Raw genomic sequence first — 20,071 nt, 5'->3', positions numbered from 1 at the left:
TCTTCTCAAGGTTTTTTTTTTATGCCAAACCTTTTTACTTAGGCAGGCCCAATGAGCAAAAGCTCAACACCAGTAACAAAAGGAGCAAGAAAGAGTTCACTTAAAAGTAGCATGAGGAAAAGTTAAAGCAGCCCGAGCACCAGAGAGGTGTCGGTGTCCTTCATGGCATCGGGGTTTAGATAGGAACTCTTGCGGAGCAGTTTGGAGCGTAGTGAGACCCAGGAGACTACCGGTGAACGGCGAGATCAGGAGAACTCTTCCTCTTATTTTTCAGCGGTTTCCCTGGGCGAATCTGTGTGTGAGAGCAGAGAACAAGCATTAGCCTGCGCTCCCTAATGCCCTTTACTTGTCTAGAGGGGCTGCCTCCGATGCAGCGCAAGTAGCTTCTCCCTGAGGGTGAGGAGTTAGCAGCTAAGCTCTGATTCGCTGCTGAGGTTTTGGCACACGTTTACGGTCGCGCCTTGCCACCATGTGCTCTCTCGCTGTCCAAAACAAACATGGTGCTGAAGTGCCAATGTCCATTGAACACAACTGCGGTACTAGTAGAAGGAGCAAAAGAAGGCGGTTTTTAAAGGTGATGATGCATGCTAGGGTTCATTTTACTTCTCAGTGGCTAAAATTTGTCAACTTTCACAATTAGCAATTCAATTCTAGTGTAGACAGTGGAGTCTCCAAAACTCCAAGACACCAATACAACCACCATCATGTGATGTAGCTGAACTGAGAAACCCAGTGTGCTGCTGATCTGGAGAGTTTATTGATGTGATGTGAATGGAATGAACAGAATACAGCGTTGAAATCTGTCTATTCGATCACCTGAGTAAATCGACCGGTGTGAATTAGCACTTTCCCAGAGTACACTCGCAGGCTAACACCGATGTTCTCGGTAATAAACTACTAAACCCTATCCATCCATGCGTAAAAAAACATCTAACACATACCAAACACTTTTAACAGCAATACTATTGCATATCATACAACGAATACAACTTTTTAATACACTTTTTAAACAGTTTTTAATCAAGTGAGCACCGCTAACCGCTAATCTCTCCTCAGCACTCTTCAAAACACGACTAATAGAATTCAAAACAAATTCCAAACATTCACTTATGCCAGAAAATATAAAATAAATAAACGGATGAAAAGGATTTTTATCGGAACGGATTAACTCACGGCACTTTGTACGGTACCTTCATGAATATTAATATCCGCTACATACGCCAGCAGCATTTATAGGGTTTATACCGTAGGTTCTTCAAAACAACTGCATGTCTGACAAAGAAGTGATTGAATGAATGACGTCTGTTTGACATACAGGGTCGTGATGAAGATGTCGGCGAAGTGCAGACATTCAGCACTGCGCATGTTCTTCGAGACTGCGGCGGTGGATTTGGAGCTGGCGGTGGACAGCGTGACCCCGGGGGTCATACAGATTCGAGGAGATGGAGGAGTGCTGACCTACACCATCACTGCTCTCCTCCCAGTCCTGACATCTGTGTTTCAACATACAGCTCACTGCCAGAGCTCAGCCGACCTCATGGGTACGTCAGGGTGCGATATTCTGGTGAAGTCTAAAAAATAAATAAATAAATAAATAAATAAATAAATAAATCGATGACGTCATAATTAAAGCTATGACGTCATCCTTATATATATATAAATAAACAAAGATGCATTCACTTAAATGTCCAGACAAATTCAGAGCTATGTGAATATTTAAGCAAACCAATCACCGAGGTTGCCAGATATATATTTTTTGAGTGGATTTGTTTAATTAGTATTTATATGTTCCTGCATGAATAAGTTAGTGATCACATTTTCCATCCTATTGACATCTTTATTAGCAAAGCTTCTAAAATGACGATTGTAAACCGTATTAAATCCTCACTAGACACAATTATCGCTACTAACTGTTATATAGCCTACAGTAAATAATGAACCGATGATCACATCCCATTTTCCCCCGCATCTGTTTAATCCACTTAATAATGATTCAAAATTTCAATTAAGCAGTTCTCGACGACTGAAGATGAAGCAAACTCCATCGCACTGAAGCCTATTTCGGTCCCTTTGCACCTCGCTGCACATCGCTATTAAATAAAATTGCAAACCGACCCGTTCTGACAGCATCTTGGGAAATCCTCCGAAAGCTTGGTGCCACCTCGAGAGCTGACCGCTGAGCCGAATCCCAGGCCGGGAGAGCAGAGCCGTTTATTCAGATTTATTCAGAGCATGGAAATTGTCCGTGTGTTTGTAAATGAGATGGTAATGAGTGTGTCCAGGAGCAAGGGACAGACGTTTCAGAGGCTCAGACACACACCTGATTTCAGACGCTTCAGACACGTTCCTGAGGCTTGAGTTAAGGATTTACATTTGATTTGGACAGAACGAGACTCCTGTGTGAAGCTTCTGTTTTTCTTTTTGCTCTTTTTGGGGTTTCTTAGATGAAGTGTCGCAATTCAGGAAATGCTGTGAGAGAAGGAGACTTCTGAAACTCTTCTTTCTTTACACCCATCTATCTATCTATCTATCTATCTATCTATCTATCTATCTATCTATCTATCTATCTATCTATCTATCTATCTATCTATCTATCTGTCTGTCTGTCTGTCTGTCTGTCTGTCTGTCTGTCTGTCTGTCTGTCTGTCTGTCTATCTATCTATACACATTATCTATCTATCTATCTATCTATCTATCTATCTATCTATCTATCTATCTATCTATCTATCTATCTATCTGTCTGTCTGTCTGTCTGTCTGTCTGTCTGTCTGTCTGTCTGTCTGTCTATCTATACACATTATCTATCTATCTATCTATCTATCTATCTATCTATCTATCTATCTATCTATCTATCTATCTATCTATCTATCTATCTATCTATCTATCTATACACATTATCTATCTATCTATCTATCTGTCTGTCTGTCTGTCCGTCCGTCCGTCCGTCCGTCCGTCCGTCCGTCCGTCCGTCCGTCCGTCCGTCCGTCCGTCCGTCCGTCCGTCCGTCCGTCCGTCCGTCCGTCCGTCCGTCCGTCCGTCCGTCCGTCCGTCCGTCCGTCCGTCCGTCCGTCCGTCCGTCCGTCCGTCCGTCTGTCCATCCATCCACCCATCTATCTTTTAACATTTCAGCACTGTTCAGCTCAGTGAGGTTCATCACTCCTCCTGTGTCTCTGCTGCTTGTTCTACACGTGTGTTATACAAACTAATGACACGTTTGGTCCCTCGGTGCACTTCCTGGTCTACATGACAGCTTTCACTGTGATGTTATCATGTCTTCTGTTTCAGTCGACACTGAGTGTAAGCCTGAAGGACAGAGACACACATGTCTCACAATAAATATTAGCCGTTAATGACGAATGGAATATTAAGGGCTAAACTGAAATATTATTATTATTATTATTATTATTATTATTATTATTATTATTATTATTATTATTATTATTTGATCATACTTATTATTGCTTTACTTCAGTGGATGAAGTGCAGGCCTCCTGTTACAGGATCCTCTGCAGTCTGTACACACTCGGCACTTGCAGTAACACTTTTGTGGAAAGGTAAAATTTATTCCTGTTCTTTATTCTCACTGATCGGGACGTGAACCTCATTTCCTGAGTTCAGACCCATTTTCTGCTGCGGCTTCAGTCCGATTTCTGTTCTGTCCATTCAGATGTTTAATAATTCCTGTGAGTCATTCACTCCAGATGTATCTCACCAGATCATTTATGTGCAGCATCACCTATCTATCTATCTATCTATCTATCTATCTATCTATCTATCTATCTATCTATCTATCTATTATACCATTATCTACTATCTATATATTATTATATTCTCTACCCTCTACTATAACACAATATCAATTATCATGTATTACTATCTAGATATTATCTATCTATCTATCTATCTATCTATCTATCTATCATCTATCTATCTATCTATCTCTATACACACATCATCTATATATGACTATCTACTATATCTATTATATTATCTATCTATCTATCTATATCATCTATCTATCTATCTATCTATCTATATTATCTATCTTCTCTCTAATCTATATCTACTATCTATCTATCTATCTATCTATCTATCTATCTATCTATCTATCTATCTATCTATCTATCTATCTATCTATCTATCTATCTATCTACCTATCTATCTCTATACACACATCTATCTATCTATCTATCTATCTATCTATCTATCTATCTATCTATCTATCTATCTATCTATCTATCTATCTATCTATCTATCTATCCACCAGAGTATTTTATCCTTTTAATTTTTTTTAATAATAAAATATCAAATGAAATTAAATATGAAAATTAAAGTTAAATTCATTTCTGTTGATTTATTTATTAAATAAAATAAGTGACTTTATGAATTTCTTTTTTTGTTTTATTTGATTTTTTTGTTTGTTCTTTTATAGTCGGAGGTCTTCAGTAGGCGAGTGCCTTGCTGCCTTGTCAGCTGCCTTCCCTGTGTGTTTCCTCGAGATTTCCCTGGACTACACGAGTAAATCAGAGCGAGAAGGTGAACACACAGGCGCTAATGATCACACACTCCGTCTCAGTTAGTGATTGTCTTTGCTCCATGTCAGATGAGACTGTACAAAGAGTACAAATAAAAACATATGATGTCCAACCAATCAGAGACATCTCTTCAGACCTGTCAGTCATGTTGGATTTGGATACGGAATGGACCCGCCTCTTTATTAGCAATCGAGTGCTCTAAATAGTGTGTGTGGGTGAGTGTGTGTGTTTGTGTCTCATTGTATGTGTGAGTGTGTGGCTCTTTGTGTGTGTGTCTGTGTGTCTTTGTGGTGTGTGGGTGTTTGTGTGCAGTGTGCATGATGTATGCATGTGTCTGTGTGTTTGTGTGTCTGTGTGTGTGTCTGTTTGTGTATGTGAGTGCGTGAGTGTGTGAATTTGTGTGTCTTTGTGTGTGTTTGTGTCTCTTTGTATGTGTGTGAGTGTGTGTGTGGGGCTCTTTGTGTGTGTGTCTGTGTGTCTTTGTGGTGTGTGTCTGTGTGTCTTTGTGGTGTGTGGGTGTTTGTGTGCAGTGTGCGTGATGTATGCGTGTGTATGTGTGTGTGTCTGTTTGTGTATGTGAGTGCGTGAGTGTGTGAATTTGTGTGTCTTTGTGTGTGTTTGTGTCTCTTTGTATGTGTGTGAGTGTGTGTGTGTGGGGCTCTTTGTGTGTGTGTCTGTGTGTCTTTGTGGTGTGTGGGTGTTTGTGTGCAGTGTGCATGATGTATGCGTGTGTATGTGTGTGTGTCTGTTTGTGTATGTGAGTGTGTGAGTGTGTGAATTTGTGTGTCTTTGTGTGTGTTTGTGTCTCTTTGTATGTGTGTGAGTGTGTGTGTGTGTGTGGCTCTTTGTGTGTGTGTGTCTTTGTGGTGTGTGGGTGTGCAGTGTGCAGTGTGCATGAGTTTATGTATGCGTGTGTCTGTATGTGTATGTGTGTTTGTGTGTCTGTGTGACTGTGTGTATGTGTATGTTTGTGTGTGCAGTGTGTGTGTCTGTGTGACTGTGTGTATGTGTATGTTTGTGTGTGCAGTGTGTGTGTGTCTGTGCATGTGTTTGTGTATGCGTGTGTGTGTTTGTGTCTGTTTGTGTGTGTGTGTGTTTTGGTGTGTGCATTCGATTGGATTTAAAGTCGTGTCATAACAAGATACAGATGCATTATTTTGACTGAACAGATATCGAGTCCCAAAATAATAGAAATCCACACAATAAGAGGAGAATTCTATTTTTTTTATTTTAGTTCATTCTCTCGTTCCAAATCTTCAGCCTAGGTGTAAAACGAACAAACAATAAAAACTCACATACATGTGTTTGTACTTTAATGTGGAGCTTTACATGAAGCTCAAGGTAAGGGTTGCCAGGTTTCAGTGAAACTCCCATTCCAACTATGACTCAAAACAAACTTTTAAAAACTTTTTGTAAAATAATTTGTAAAATAACATTTTTATATATACACTGTATTTCCTCTGCCAGAAGTAGGCGTGTCCACTGTAGCAGAGGATTTGTCCAGGCCCCTCCCATCCCTGCAGGAAGCTCTGTCAGAAGTGGAGGACATGCTGGAGGCGGAGTCAGCATCTCGTCACGTCCTTCTGTCCAGGGTCATGGAGGTAACTGTTCCTCTGCTGTGCAGCTACGTGTGTCGATGGGATGAAGAGGATGCTCGGGGGGTTGAGGGGCAGAACGGGGCATCCTGCTCCTCTCTCACACCCTCACACACCAACACCCTACTGGGGCAAATCCTCACCATCATCCATACCCACATGGGCAGACACGAATGCAGCTGGATGAAACGGATCGCAGGTGAGTGAGACGTAAGCAAATTATCAGGTTAAAATAAACTCGACCTGAGTAGAGAAAATGAAAAAGGAAACAAATAAATAATGAAATATAAATGTTTTGGAAGATTATTTATGAAATATTATCACAGCACATTTTATGTGATCTTGAAAACCTGTAAAATATTAAACCTTTTTTAATAACATGATGTCTGATATAACATGATGAGAGAAATTAGTGTTCCGTTAATATGCTAAAAAAAGCATTTAAATTTTTTTGATTTTTTTAAAAAATTCTATTTATTATATTTTATAAAAAAAAAACATGGATTCTCAGATCATTTTTCCATTTCAGATGAGATTAGTAAGAATTAAATATATAAATGTTTTAAAATTAAGAAAGTAAAATATATATATATTTTATATATTTAAAGATATTATATTTAAAATAAATTTTTAAATCGTAATTTTAAATGAAAATTTTACAAATTAAACTGGAAATTGTAAAAGAAAAATAAATTATTTTCATTTATTTTTGTTTTCCCTCAACAAACCTTAATGCAATTAATTAATCTATTGATTAATCTATTGATTAATTAATTATTATATTTATTTATTTACTTATTTTTAATGGTATAGTCAAAATTTAAAAAATAACGAAGGTTTTAAAGAAATGGTTCCATTTTGTCAGAATCTTCGAGAGGAAATGATGAATGTGAATATTTATCTGTCAAACCAGGGAAATACAGAATATTATAAATAATTTTTAAATATGCAGATAAAAATAACAGCATTTTAAAAAAAAACATTAGACATTTCAGATTCCTGTCGATTTTACCCCAACAGCAGAATAAATATTTTCTTTCCTGGTGTTTTATAAACTCTTTTCGTCAGCGTCTGTCCAGCCGCTGGTCCGTAAGGCAGAGCCCGGTCTCCTGACGAGTCACTTCCTGCCTCTGATGGAGAAGCTGAAGAAGAGGGCAGAGTCAGTGGTGCAGGAGGAGGAGCGTATGAAGACGGAGAGGTGTGGAGATGTGGCGGAGATGGAGTTGGCTGTGCAGGAGAAGTTCGCCGTGTTGGTGCAGGACATCTACGCTTTTTATCCCCTCCTTATCCTGTTTGTGGAGCGCCACAGGTACGAGGCAATGCAGCGAACACTAAAAAAGGATCAAATATATGTAGTAAAGTATAGTATAGTAATGCCTCGAGATACGAGTTTAATTCGTTCCGTGACCTTGCTCGTATCTTAAATTGCCCGTATCTCAAAACAATTTTCCCCGTTAAAATGAATTGAAATCCCATTAATCTGTTCCAGCTCGCAAAATTCTACTCCAGTTGTTTCCATGTGTTTTGAATATGAAAAATGTTCAGTACCTGTATTTATAAATGACAAATATTGTATGAAAACATACAGTAATAAAAGAGAATGTTAAAGGAGGAGTAAACAGGCGGAGGAGTTAGGAGGAATTACATTTTCACTTCCTCGCTATTGTACACTCGTAATGTGGGGATGTGCTAACCACTGAGCTGGGGGATGTGGTAGCTCAGTGGTTAAGGTGTTGGGCTGCTGATTGGAAGGTCATGGGTTCGAATCCCAGTTCTACCAAGCTGCCACTGCTAGGCCCCTGAGCAAGGCCCTTAACCCTCAGTTGCTCAGCTGTAAGTCACTCTGGATAAGGGTGTCTGCTAAATGCCTACATGTTAATGCTACTTTACACTTAAATGGAACTTAACTAAACTTCCCTAAAGTGAACAAACTTTAACGAACTTCTCTTTACTTAACTGAACTTGATTTCTACAATTTCTGTTTTCTTTCCTCTCGTACTGCACCGCCAAGTCTTTCACTCGCATACCCTGCTCATGTTTTTCTATGGTTTCCTGTTTTAATTCAATAGACATCATCGTCTTTTTTCACAGCACTGTCCTTTACACTCACTTTCTTAGGACCCATGGTTTTAAATGCGATAAAGCACAAAATACGAGCAGAGCTTTACACAAGTGTTAACCAAGAAAACAAGTGCTACACAAACGCTAACCGAGTGAGACGCGGGAAGCTGAGGCGGGGGAAACAGAGCACACGTGGTTGTTGGGGATCTTTGTTTCCGCGGCGGTGGTGGCTCGGATGCCCGTATCTCAAAAATCTGTTCGTATATCAAGGCCGAATCACAGCTCGTATCTCAAAAGATTTGTATGTCTAAGCACTCGTATCTCGAGACATCACTGTATATTAAAAAAAAGAAATCACATACTTCTGTCTACTGTTTATTTATGGATGAAAATTTTTGTCCTTTTTTTTTGTAAGAGGAAAATAATTCATGATATATTCATAAATGTGACATGATTTTGCATATTGATTTTTCTGACAGGATTCTGTGGCTGAGGCAGAAGAGCGCCGACGCTGAGAGACTCTTCGCTTTGGTCGCTGACGTGTTCACTTTCTGGGCCAAATCTCACGTGAGCTGCTTTGACACTCACTCACTTTCCCATTCATTTTCTACCGCTTATCCGAACTTCTCGGGTCACGGGGAGCCTGTGCCTATCTCAGGCGTCATCGGGCATCGAGGCAGGATACACCCTGGACAGAGTGCCGACCCATCGCAGGGCACACACACTCTCATTCACCCACACAATCACACACTACGGACAATTTTCCAGAGATGCCAATCAACCTACCATGCATGTCTTTGGACCGGGGGAGGAAACCGGAGTACCCTGAGGAAACCCCCGAGGCACAGGGAGAACATGCAAACTCCACACACACAAGGCGGAGGTGGGAATCGGACCCCCAACCCTGGAGGTGTGAGGCGAACATGCTAACCGCTAAGCCACCGTGCTCCCGCTGCTTTGACAATCGAATAGAAATAATTCGGAATAAGACGAGGTAACAGTACAGTACGCGATGTGCAGTACGTTACCTTCGGTTTCTACTTAGTATCTCTGTCTCTCCTTTTCTGTAATTAAAATGTGCACTTCCAGTTCTATAGAGAACCGTTTACACACGTTTCTAGAAATTTCTTCATCACTTGGACCTTAAAATGTTGGCCGTTTTATCGGCAGATGGTTTTTAATTTTCATTTTAAGACTTTCTAAGAGATGATAATTGAAATTTGGGAAAAACTGAAAATGAGTAAAATGATATAAAACTGGTTAAATAAGAATATATATGAGATCTGTGACAGAAAGTCCATCGGTCCATCATTTTCGGACACTGTAAGAGACTTTAAGTCATTAAGTCTATTTCCAAAGCTAATAATTCAAAGAAATTGCGTTCTGATTGTTTTGATTCCAGCAGACGGTCGTTTTGTTCGCGTTTATCTGAACTCCGACGGATCTGTCGGCGTGTTTCGTGTGATTCATGACACGCCGTTTCTCCTCGAGTGCAGAAACGACAGAGAAATAACCCAAAAGTTAAATGAACGTGTTGTTGATGTGTTGCTCTGAGGTCTCGCAGTCTTTAATTAAGTGTCAGCGGTTTAATGGGGATTAAAGTTAGCGAGAAACATTGGGATGGAAAACGTTTTAAAATACTGAAGGAATAGAAATTAGTGTGGGAATGAAAAGCTTTTCACAGGCTTAGGACTTTCCAAAGAAACCATTTTCAGAACTTATTACAAGCTCCTACAAATGTAATACCAGTCTTAATAAGTCATTTGTGTATGTAGTTGTTTTTCCTGTGTGATTTCCTGCTTTACCCCTGAGGTAGAGGAACTTTGATGTAGTAGTGAGGTCATGAAGCAGGTCTTTACCTCAGGGGTTATGAATCAGAGTTGGCTCGGCTTTTACGGTGTTAACTCCACACGGCGGTGTTGAACGTGTACAGTGTGAAACCACGCGCTGTTAGAACGTTAGGGCTGGTCGCTTAGCAACAGAAACCCAATCGGAACCTGAACAGCGCCTCTGTGCCTCGTATCAGGTGAAAACCAGGACGTAGAGACACTTAACAGAAAGGACTCTGTAGATAGAGTCAGGAGACAAAACGCCGGACATCACAGAAGTGCGCGGTGTAGAGAGGGGGAAATACATCACGCCGAAACATTAGAGGAAGTCGGATACGGACGAAGGGACGTCTGGTGGACTACAGGACAAAGTTAAACAGGACAAAAAAGATGAGAAAGCTGTGAAAGATAACAGAACCTGCTCGGGTGCAGTTACAGCAAGGTTACAGCAGGGTTTAGGAACATACAATGTGACACAAGGGCAGATTCTGAAGAGCCAGGATTCAGTGTTACCCCCCGGGGGCAGTAGCAGCAGTGTGAAACCTCTGACCACACAAACACAGGATTCTGTTCAGTTTATAATCACACATATTGTGAAAATCCTTCATTGGTGCTAAATGAATCTGTTTGCATTGAAACCCACCTTTATCTCTCACTTTCTGCACATATTCTTATCCACACTATCAAATCAGGGCTGAACGTGATGTCATTGCTGTGTGTTGTTTCCTGTTGTAGAACTTTAAGTGGGAGGAGCAGAACTTTGTCGTACAGAATGACATCAGCAACACAACCTACCTGGTGAACAGCAGGAACAGCCACATGACAAAGGTTTCTATCTGTATTTCAATCTGTAGCTAAAGCTTAAATCTGTACAACTCTTCAGTCCCAAACAATGATTTAAGTTCTAAAGAAAGTTAAACTGGTAGCTGGAATAGAAACGCACACACACACACACACACACGCATACACAGGCATACACACAAACACACAGAGGCATACACACACACACATACACACACACACACACACACACACACAAACAAACAGGCATATACTGTACGCACACATACAGTTGCACACACAGACATGGCGCACACATACGTAGGAATACATACAACCACATGGTGTTCACACACACACACACACACACACACACACACACACAAAGACACACACACACACACACGCACACACACACACACACACACACACACACACACACACACACACACACACACACACACACACAGGAAGGCACACACTCACACATACTGTACACACATACATGGCGCACACACACACACATATAGTCAGGCGCAAACACACACACACAGTCAGTCAAAGGCACACACACTGGCACACACACGCATACACACACACACACACACACACACATACACAGGTATACACACACAGGCATAAACACACACAGTCAGGCACACACACAGGCATACACACACATATAGTCAGGCACACACAGGCACACACACACACAGTCAGGCACACACACACACACACACACACACACACACACACACACACACACACACACACACACACACACACACACACACACACACACACACACACAGGCACACAAACAGAAAACAGAAAAGCCAACATTAAAGCGTGTTAGTGAGATGTTGGGCTTCCACAATCCACCAGAACATCTCCAGGATTAGTATTGATTCTACAGAGTCTTTAGATCCATCCTGGAGAAACAGAGAACTCAAAAGTGTTCTCTCAGTAAAGACGTCCTTCCAGAGTCTCATACAGATAATCAGTAAGGTTTAGTACCCTGTGGATGGGGGCGGAGTCACCCAGGTACAGGCCACGCCCACCAAACGATTCAACTTGATAAATAAAACATTACAAATCTATTTGGACAACTGACCGGTCGCCGAAGCCGTGTTTTCTTTTGAGCCGCCGAAGTAAGAATGTAGTCAGAATTTATCATGGTCAATATCAAATATTTCCAACTTGCAGAGAGCGTGCGACGAGGAGAGGAGGAAGGTGAAGAGGAGCAAAGACGAGCGTTACTCCGCCCACACGTCTCTCATCGTGGCCTCTCTGAAGAAGCTCATCTCCGTCGGACTGAATCGATGCTGTCAAGGAGATCGAGGCCTCGAGATCGTTACTCTCGCCAAGAAACGCTTCTCTGAGGTAGACGGCTTCATGCTTTGGGAAATGGTCGTGATGTCGCATTCATCTAGAAATTTCCATAACAGCAGCTTTGTTTCAGGTGTCTGTTGAATAATAATGCCTCAATCGTAATTATTTAACCGACTAATAAACAATAAACGATTGTTTACATCGGTCCCTAAAAATTGCTAATGAATCTCCTTAGATGCTTCTGTTGCCATGGTAACATAAGTCAGTTGACGCTCGTACTCGTGACGGGAGACTGGAAAATCAGCGAGGCAGATTTAATCGCTGCAACATTCCAGTCGCCATACTATGAAGTCTTTACTACTTGTTGCCATAGCAACCACATTTATCAGCAGGGGGAGCAACTACTGTAGCATTACAACTGACAACCAGTCATTTTTTTTTGCGGCTAAACCTTTCAGCACTGAGTCGCTCTCCCATTGTTAGTGGCTCAGTATTTCAGCGTAGCTTTGTCGCATCGCTGACGTGGACACGCCCACATTTGGTTTCCAGCACCGGCTTCCGCTCATATGGCAGGAAGCTGGAGCTGTTATTATAAATGAATGATGTGTAAGCTAACTCGTATCTCACATCATATCATGTGTCTGTTGTAGAAAGATACGGAGGAGGAAGTTCGAGCGTTCCTTCAACAGGTAAACTTCAACCACTACACAGTTTATAAGGTCAGTCAGAGACGTCTCGATTTTATAGCCTCGATTTAATATTTATTTAATCCTATTTATTATCGGTTTCCATCGAGTATATTTAACCTTCCCATAATGCACTGCACTTTAATCTGTTTATTTATTTATTTATTTCACTTTTTATAATTTCCTTTCCAGAATATTCTTTCTCTCTTTCTTTAATTGATTGATTGATTAATTAATGTTTATTTATTTGTTTGTTTGTTTGTATTGTATTTTTTCTAATTTGTCTCATTTTATGATTAATTTTTACATTTTATTTTAAATTTTAACTCATTTTATTTTCTTCCTTTGTCTTTGTACTCCCCTTTTCTTTAATAGTCCATAAAACATTATTATTTATTCATTCATTCATTCATTCATTCATTCATTCATTCATTCATTCATTCATCTTCTACCGCTTATCTGAACTTCTCGCGTCACGGGGATCCTGTGCCTATCTCAGGCGTCATCGGGCATCGAGGATACACCCTGGACGGAGTGCCAACCCATCACAGGGCACACACACACACACTCATTCACTCACACACACACACTACGGACAATTTTCCAGAGATGCCAAACAACCTACCATGCATGTCTTTGGACCGGGGGAGGAAACCGGAGTACCCGGAGGAAACCCCCGAGGCACGGGGAGAACATGCAAACTCCACACACACAAGGTGGAGGCGGGAATCAAACCCCCAACCCTGGAGGTGTGAGGCGAACATGCTAACCACTAAGCCACCTTGTCCCACTAAAATATTATTATATATATATGTATATTAATTTATATATTAATCGCCCTGCGTGTCCTCAAGTGTAGACACAATTATTTTGTTTTAAAGGATTTTCTTTATTATTAGAATCTCTTTTTTTTATCCCAGAATAATTTCTTTCTCTCTCTCTCTCTTTCTCTCTCCCCCTCTCTCTCTCTCTGTGTCTGTCTCTCTCTCTGTGTGTCTGTCTCTCTCTCTCTGTTTCTCTCTCTCTCTCTGTGTCTGTCTCTCTCTCTGTCTCTCTCTGTCTGTCTGTCTCTCTCTCTCTCTGTGTCTCTCTCTCTCTCTCTCTCTCTCTCTGTGTCTGTCTCTCTCTGTCTCTCTCTCCCTCTCTCCCTCTCTGTGTCTGTCTCTCTCTCTCTCTCTCTCTCTCTCTCTCTCTCTCTCTCTCTCTCTCTCTCTCTCTCTCTCTCTCTCTCTCTCTCTCTCGGAGGTTTCTCACACTTTGGATGAATATCTTGTTGACAGTATCCTGGCTGTGGCCCGTGTGCTCTTCTATCTGGATCAGGTACAGCAGATCTTTATTAGGATCTTTATTCACATTAGTGTGAAGATCTGGAAAATTCTTCATTCATTATTTTACTAATTTTTTTTGTTTGATATTCCATCAGTATTCATTTTATGCTAATTATTTTTTCATTCTGTGTGTGTGTGTGTGTGTGTGTGTGTGTGTGTTGTGCAGGTGGAGTCTCCTCAGGGCAGTAAGAGAACTGTGTGGCAGAAGCTACTCTCTAAACAGAGAAAACGAGCCGTTGTGGCCTGCTTCAGGATGACTCCATTATACAACCTGCCACAGTAACACACACACACACACACACACACACACACACACACACACACACACACACACACACACACACACACACACACACACACACACACACAAACAAACACTCACACATACACACACACACACATACACACACAAAAACACACACACAAAACACACACACACACACACACACACACACACACACACACACACACACACACACACACACACACACACACATATGCATACACACATACACACACACAATGGCTTTAAATAATAATAATAATAATAATAATAATAATAATAATAATAATAATAATAATAATAACAGAGTAATTATGAACTTCTGTCATTAGAACATTAAGGTTTGTGTGTGTGTGTGTGTGTGTGTGTGTGTGTGTGTGTGTGTGTGTGTGTGTGTGTGTGTGTGTGTGTTGATGCAGGCACAGGGCAGTGAACTTGTTTCTACAGAGCTACAGGAAGCTGTGGGTGGAGCCAGAAGACGACTTGTATGAGCAGAAGCTGATTGAAGATTTATCTGTGAGTCTCCTGTATTCATCTGTCCTGATCTGTAAAAAAACACTTTAATGACATTTATACCATTAATTCACCCAAAAGTTTTGGCACCCACAAAAACACCAAACTACACGACTTCATTAGCGTAGCGCCGTAACTTTACTACCTCAAATCATCCTTCTAGAGTAGAAGAGTTTACAAACACACTCACTGTATTGACACGAGGATCTTTAGCTCCATGGCCCACAGCTGCTACACCACACGTTTGCAAACCCCAGGCTTAGTTATTTGGATCTGATGCTCATGAATGTTTTATCTGATTATAGAAAGCGGGAGATGGAGGGAGTGCTGTGGAGGAGGAGGGATGGAGTGAGGGAACAGTGCGAGGCAAAAAGATCGACCCTCTTCATCAGCTCATTACTCTCTTCCACCAAAGCGCCCTGACAGAGAGCAGGTGTGTGTGTGTGTGTGTGTGTGTGTGTGTGTGTGTGTGTGTGTGTGTGTGTGTGTGTAGTTTTTAGTAAAGAAAATCCTTCATTCCATCCATCCATCCATCCATCCATCCATCCATCCATCCATCCGTCTACCCTTCCTTTCATCTGCTGATTCATATTATTTCTAACGAGTCATTTGAATCATTGAGTCATTTATTTTTCAGATTCATTGACTCATTGATTTATTAATCTGTTTTTGGTTCCTTCACCGAACGATTCTGTAATTAATTTATTCATTAACAGAATCATTCTGCTGCATTCATTCCTTCCTAACCCTACTGAGTTATCCATCCATCCATCCATCCATCCATCCATCCATCCATCCATCCATCCATCCATCCATCCATCCATCCATTTATATATTAACTCTGTGAATTGTTTGTTATTCATTTACTTGCTAATTTATCCACAGAATCATTTAGTTATTTATCGAAGCATTAAATGATTCACTGATTTATTCTTCATCAAGTCGCCTCTTCATCAGTCGGTTATTCATTTACTGAGAGATATTTATTTATTCTTTTTTATTTTAGCCTTTCTTCTTTCTTTCTTTCTTTCTTTCTTTCTTTCTTTCTTTCTTTCTTTTTTTGCTCTTTTATTCATTAATTTATTACAATTCATGCATTGATTTATTTCTTGGTGTATTTCTTCAGCAGGCTGGAGGAAGACGGACTGTACCTGGCTTACGCTGACATCATGGCCAAGGTTACATCCATATGTTCCACACACTACGTTTATCTGCTTTTTTTAAACGACAATAATTTGAAGCTAAAAATGATCACAGTGATGTGAAGTGTTGTAACTGTGCTGTACTAATCCCTGTGCAGAGCTGCCAGGCCGAGGACGAGGACGGTCACGGAGAGGTGAAATCCTTTGAAGTGAGTGTTTAGCAGAATTGTATCGCTGTACAACTTTATAAACATGCGTCATACAATCTTAGATATAGAACCCTGGGGTTCTGTGCTTGACCAAGAGAACCCTTCTCCAAAACATAATAATAGAGCGATGAAGCTTTTCAAATAAACCGGTTTATGTGTAAAAATGAAGAAATGCACATGTTTAATGGGTGCCATTACTTTTATTTTATTTCTGCAATTAGAGGGAGGAATTTCACTGTAGACCATCAAAAAAACAGTCTGGAACCTTTAAGCATTCACTTTGAACTTTGTCAGGTTATCATTCCTCATTGGCTTAGTTTGCTGTGATAAAAAAATTGATTTGGAGAATTGATTGATTGATTGATTGATTGATTGATTGATTGATTGATTGATTGATTTCAGGAGAAAGAGCTGGAGAAACAGAGACTCTTGTATCAACAGGCCAGACTACATGATCATGGAGCTGCCGAGATGGTTCTCCAGAGGCTCAGTGCCAGAAGAGGTAACAAACAACCAATCAAACAAACAAACAAACACAAACAAACAGACAAAAATTCAAGTCACGGTTTTATTGCATTTTACGTTGCACGTGTTTTCACAATTCTAGTAAACTTTACAGAATAAACACCACAATTCTCTTCTTCTTCTTCTTCTTCTTCTTCTTCTTCTTCTTCTTCTTCTTCTTCTTCTTTTCTTCTTAATCTTCGTCTTCTTTGTCTTCTTCTTCATCTTCGTCTTCTTCTTCTTCTTCTTCTTCTTCTTCGTCTTCTTTGTCTTCTTCGTCTTCTTCTTCTTCTTCTTCTTCTTATTCTTCTTCTTCTCCTTTTTCAGATGAAATCTACAGCATGGCAAAATTTGACATTTTTATCTAAAGGTGTAAAAAATCGATTGTTATACTTTGTTATGGATTTAGGATTGAGGTTAGTTTTGTATTTTAATACCAGGTATTACGGGGCCCTCTGTGGAGGCCACTCTTAAACTGGGCATCGCCATCCTGAACGGAGGGAACACGGACGTACAGCAGGTACACCTCTGTGATGTTTCATTCCAACCTGCATACATATAAGTATTTATGCCATTTGTGACTCATTTCATTCATTGATCATGAATCATGTATAGTGACTTGAATCATGAAGCCAGTAGAGTGAATTGAATCATGAAGCCAGTATAGTGAAAATCATGAAGCCAGTAGAGTGAATTGAATCATAAAGCCAGTGTAGTGAATTGAATCATGAAGCAAGTATAGTGACTCAAATCATGAATCACATATAGTGAATTGAATCATGAAGCCAGTAGAGTGAATTGAATCATGAAGCCAGTATAGTGAAAATCATGAAGCCAGTAGAGTGAATTGAATCATAAAGCCAGTGTAGTGAATTGAATCATGAATCATGTATAGTGACTCAAATCATGAATCACATATAGTGAATTGAATCATGAAGCCAGTAGAGTGAATTGAATCATGAAGCCAGTAGAGTGAATTGAATCATAATGGTCTGTTCGTCCACCGAACAGGCCGTGTAACCTTTATTAATTCTATGAAGGCGGTATCTTCCCGGCCAAGAAAGATTCGCTTTCCTTTTACTGTATACCGTAATTTAAATTAAATTAACTCAATAGAGCATGTAGTTCAGACCTGATGTTGCAGGTACCTTAATTTGTGAGCGACACTCAGAGACAAATCACCTGTGGCTCAAAATTATGACATTTAATGAATGAGACAAACACAACATAAAACTACACAAACAAACAAAAGAAATGGGGAAAATGAAGATGAAAATAAAATAAAACAAAAGAAATTAAAATTGGGGAAAGGGAGGAAGAGACTGGAAAGAAAAACTAGAGAAAGGAAGGAAAGGAATGGCAAGCTTAGACTCAAAAATTAATCACACCCTAACTGGGAAATCGTCACAGAAACTTAAATTCACCTTAAGATTCAATGAAAGATTCCTACTTAAAATTACGCATCTAAATTGGTTGGTAAAGGAAATGGTTACTTGCATTGGCTTACTGAACAAGAGTCCGGATGCAACAGAGAAATCTCTGAAAAGTCAGTTAGGGTGGGGTCAGACGTTCTTCCAAGTTCTCCTGAAGATCAGAGCAGTTGTTGTTCTTGGAAGTGAAGCTTGCTGGAACTTCGTTGAAGGAAGATGGAGTCGTCTTGAAGCTGTTCCGAAAGTCTGACCACGGATTAGTGGTGTTTCTGATAATTTAAAGGTCGCGAACTCCACCCATCTTTGGGGAGATGACCAATACTTCGGTCAGGATTTTGGAGGGAAAAACTCCCTTTGTTTCAGGTGTCTGTGGGCGTGGTTTAGCTATCAAACTTTTAGATGACTTTAAAGTTTGATCCAGGGTGTATTAAGATGGTATGGTGCCTTTCGTGCTCAAATAAAATACACCAGTGCTTGAAAAATGAGTAACCGATAATTTTGTGGTCATTTGGATACTAAACATGAAGGGTAATGACGGTATGAAGGCAGCGGTACATTACATACATAGATCATTAATCAAGGCAAAGATAAAGGCTAAGAAACACAAATGAAACATAAACAAGATGCACTTTCATTAGGGAAGTAAAAAGAAAACGATAGCTTCGTATACATTCTGACATCAGACCTTAAAGGGGCATACGGCATTAGAACAGGTATACATTAACATGCCATGATCAGTAAGATATGATGATAGAGTATAACGGATTTTAAAATACAATGTTGTTTTCTGACACATGAATAAAATACAGTCAGGCAAGTCAGGCAAGCCTTAAAAGAAGAAACACATTACAAAAAGGGTTATAAGAATGAGAACCTTAGAGTACCTTATCTTGGGTTTTATTAGTAAAAGGAATGTCTCATTGTGTTTTGTGTGTGTGTGTGTGTGTGTGTGTGTGTGTGTGTGTGTGTGTGTGTGTGTGTATGTGTGTGTGTGTGTGCGTGTGTGTGTGTGTGTGTGTGCGTGTGTGTGTGTGTGTGTGAGTTCTGTTTTCGGGCCCCAATGAGCCGCATGGGGTTATCTGGTCTTTGTGGAGCCAGGTGTGGGTGTAAAACTGGGTTGCTCATCGGTTAATTGAGGAGTAGATGTTGAAATTTAGGGTGCCTGGGACATGAAATCTAAAATGACTGGTACAAGACGCTACAATGTACACTGACTGGAATCATGAAGCCAGTATAGCGAATTGAGTCATGAATCATGTATAGTGACTCAAATCATGAATCGCGTATAGTGAATTGAATCATGAAGCCAGTATAGTGAATTGAGTCATGAATCGAATTATATTGTGACTGAACAGTGTTGCTACAACTCTAGTTATTATTTTATTTTCTCTCACAGTATTTCATGAGTTTTTCTTCTTTTTGGTTCCTCATAGAAAATGTTGGACTATCTGAGAGAAAAAAGAGACGTCGGATTCTTTCACAGCCTGGCGAGCCTCATGCAGTCCTGCAGGTATCATCTCTATTTCAGTCATATGTTAGAACGTGTGTCAATCTCAAGGCCCGTGGGCCAAATACGGCCTGCTGTGTTGTTTCATTCATGCTGTGAGGGAAAAACAAATCTTTAAACAGGCTACGTGATCTAGAATTCACAGCAAACACAGTAAACACCAGCATACAAGATGAAGGACAAAAAAAGAAGCTCTCTACTGTTTGTGTGTTGGAAAAATGCAGGATTTATAAAATATGCCCAATGTGCTAGAACCATTGCTACCGAAGGACGTATCTCATGATTTCTGACCTCTGACTAAGGAAAACGGGAACTCAGAAACTTAGGATGTTCTCTT

At 40.2% G+C, this 20,071-nt stretch overlaps 1 protein-coding gene and 1 long non-coding RNA gene across 6 annotated transcripts in view; one reads left to right on the top strand and one right to left on the bottom strand.

The window, feature by feature from the left end:
* The window catches only part of ryr2b (ryanodine receptor 2b (cardiac)), an 85,859-nt gene that overhangs the window by 40,845 nt on the left and 24,943 nt on the right, over positions 1-20,071 (top strand). For 2 of the 3 annotated variants that reach the window (XM_047821953.1, XM_047821951.1), the window contains exons 46-63: positions 1,318-1,541; positions 3,473-3,554; positions 4,433-4,536; positions 6,003-6,329; positions 7,199-7,439; positions 8,671-8,758; positions 10,756-10,848; positions 12,007-12,183; positions 12,783-12,821; positions 14,064-14,138; positions 14,313-14,425; positions 14,849-14,945; positions 15,248-15,375; positions 16,069-16,120; positions 16,243-16,293; positions 16,696-16,795; positions 17,238-17,317; positions 19,661-19,737. In XM_047821953.1, the coding sequence (XP_047677909.1) occupies positions 1,318-1,541; positions 3,473-3,554; positions 4,433-4,536; positions 6,003-6,329; positions 7,199-7,439; positions 8,671-8,758; positions 10,756-10,848; positions 12,007-12,183; positions 12,783-12,821; positions 14,064-14,138; positions 14,313-14,425; positions 14,849-14,945; positions 15,248-15,375; positions 16,069-16,120; positions 16,243-16,293; positions 16,696-16,795; positions 17,238-17,317; positions 19,661-19,737 (2,148 nt within the window). The remainder of the gene's footprint in view (positions 1-1,317; positions 1,542-3,472; positions 3,555-4,432; positions 4,537-6,002; positions 6,330-7,198; positions 7,440-8,670; positions 8,759-10,755; positions 10,849-12,006; positions 12,184-12,782; positions 12,822-14,063; positions 14,139-14,312; positions 14,426-14,848; positions 14,946-15,247; positions 15,376-16,068; positions 16,121-16,242; positions 16,294-16,695; positions 16,796-17,237; positions 17,318-19,660; positions 19,738-20,071) is intronic. The other variant, XM_047821952.1, reaches the window with a different exon arrangement.
* Positions 5,745-10,768, bottom strand: LOC125146099. Of its 3 annotated transcripts, none has more exons than XR_007144613.1 (3): positions 10,664-10,768; positions 7,143-7,419; positions 5,745-6,373 (listed from the first exon to the last, which is right to left on the bottom strand). It is a non-coding gene; the product is annotated as an uncharacterized LOC125146099 (long non-coding RNA). The 3 variants fall into 3 exon arrangements; XR_007144611.1 differs by lacking the exon at positions 10,664-10,768 and adding an exon at positions 10,051-10,401 and having other exon boundaries at positions 7,143-7,461; XR_007144612.1 differs by lacking the exon at positions 10,664-10,768 and adding an exon at positions 10,051-10,401.

The sequence above is a fragment of the Tachysurus fulvidraco genome, chromosome 12, assembly GCF_022655615.1.
Source record: "Tachysurus fulvidraco isolate hzauxx_2018 chromosome 12, HZAU_PFXX_2.0, whole genome shotgun sequence".
NCBI classification, from domain to species: domain Eukaryota; kingdom Metazoa; phylum Chordata; class Actinopteri; order Siluriformes; family Bagridae; genus Tachysurus; species Tachysurus fulvidraco.
This window is presented reverse-complemented; position numbering and strand designations above follow the sequence as displayed.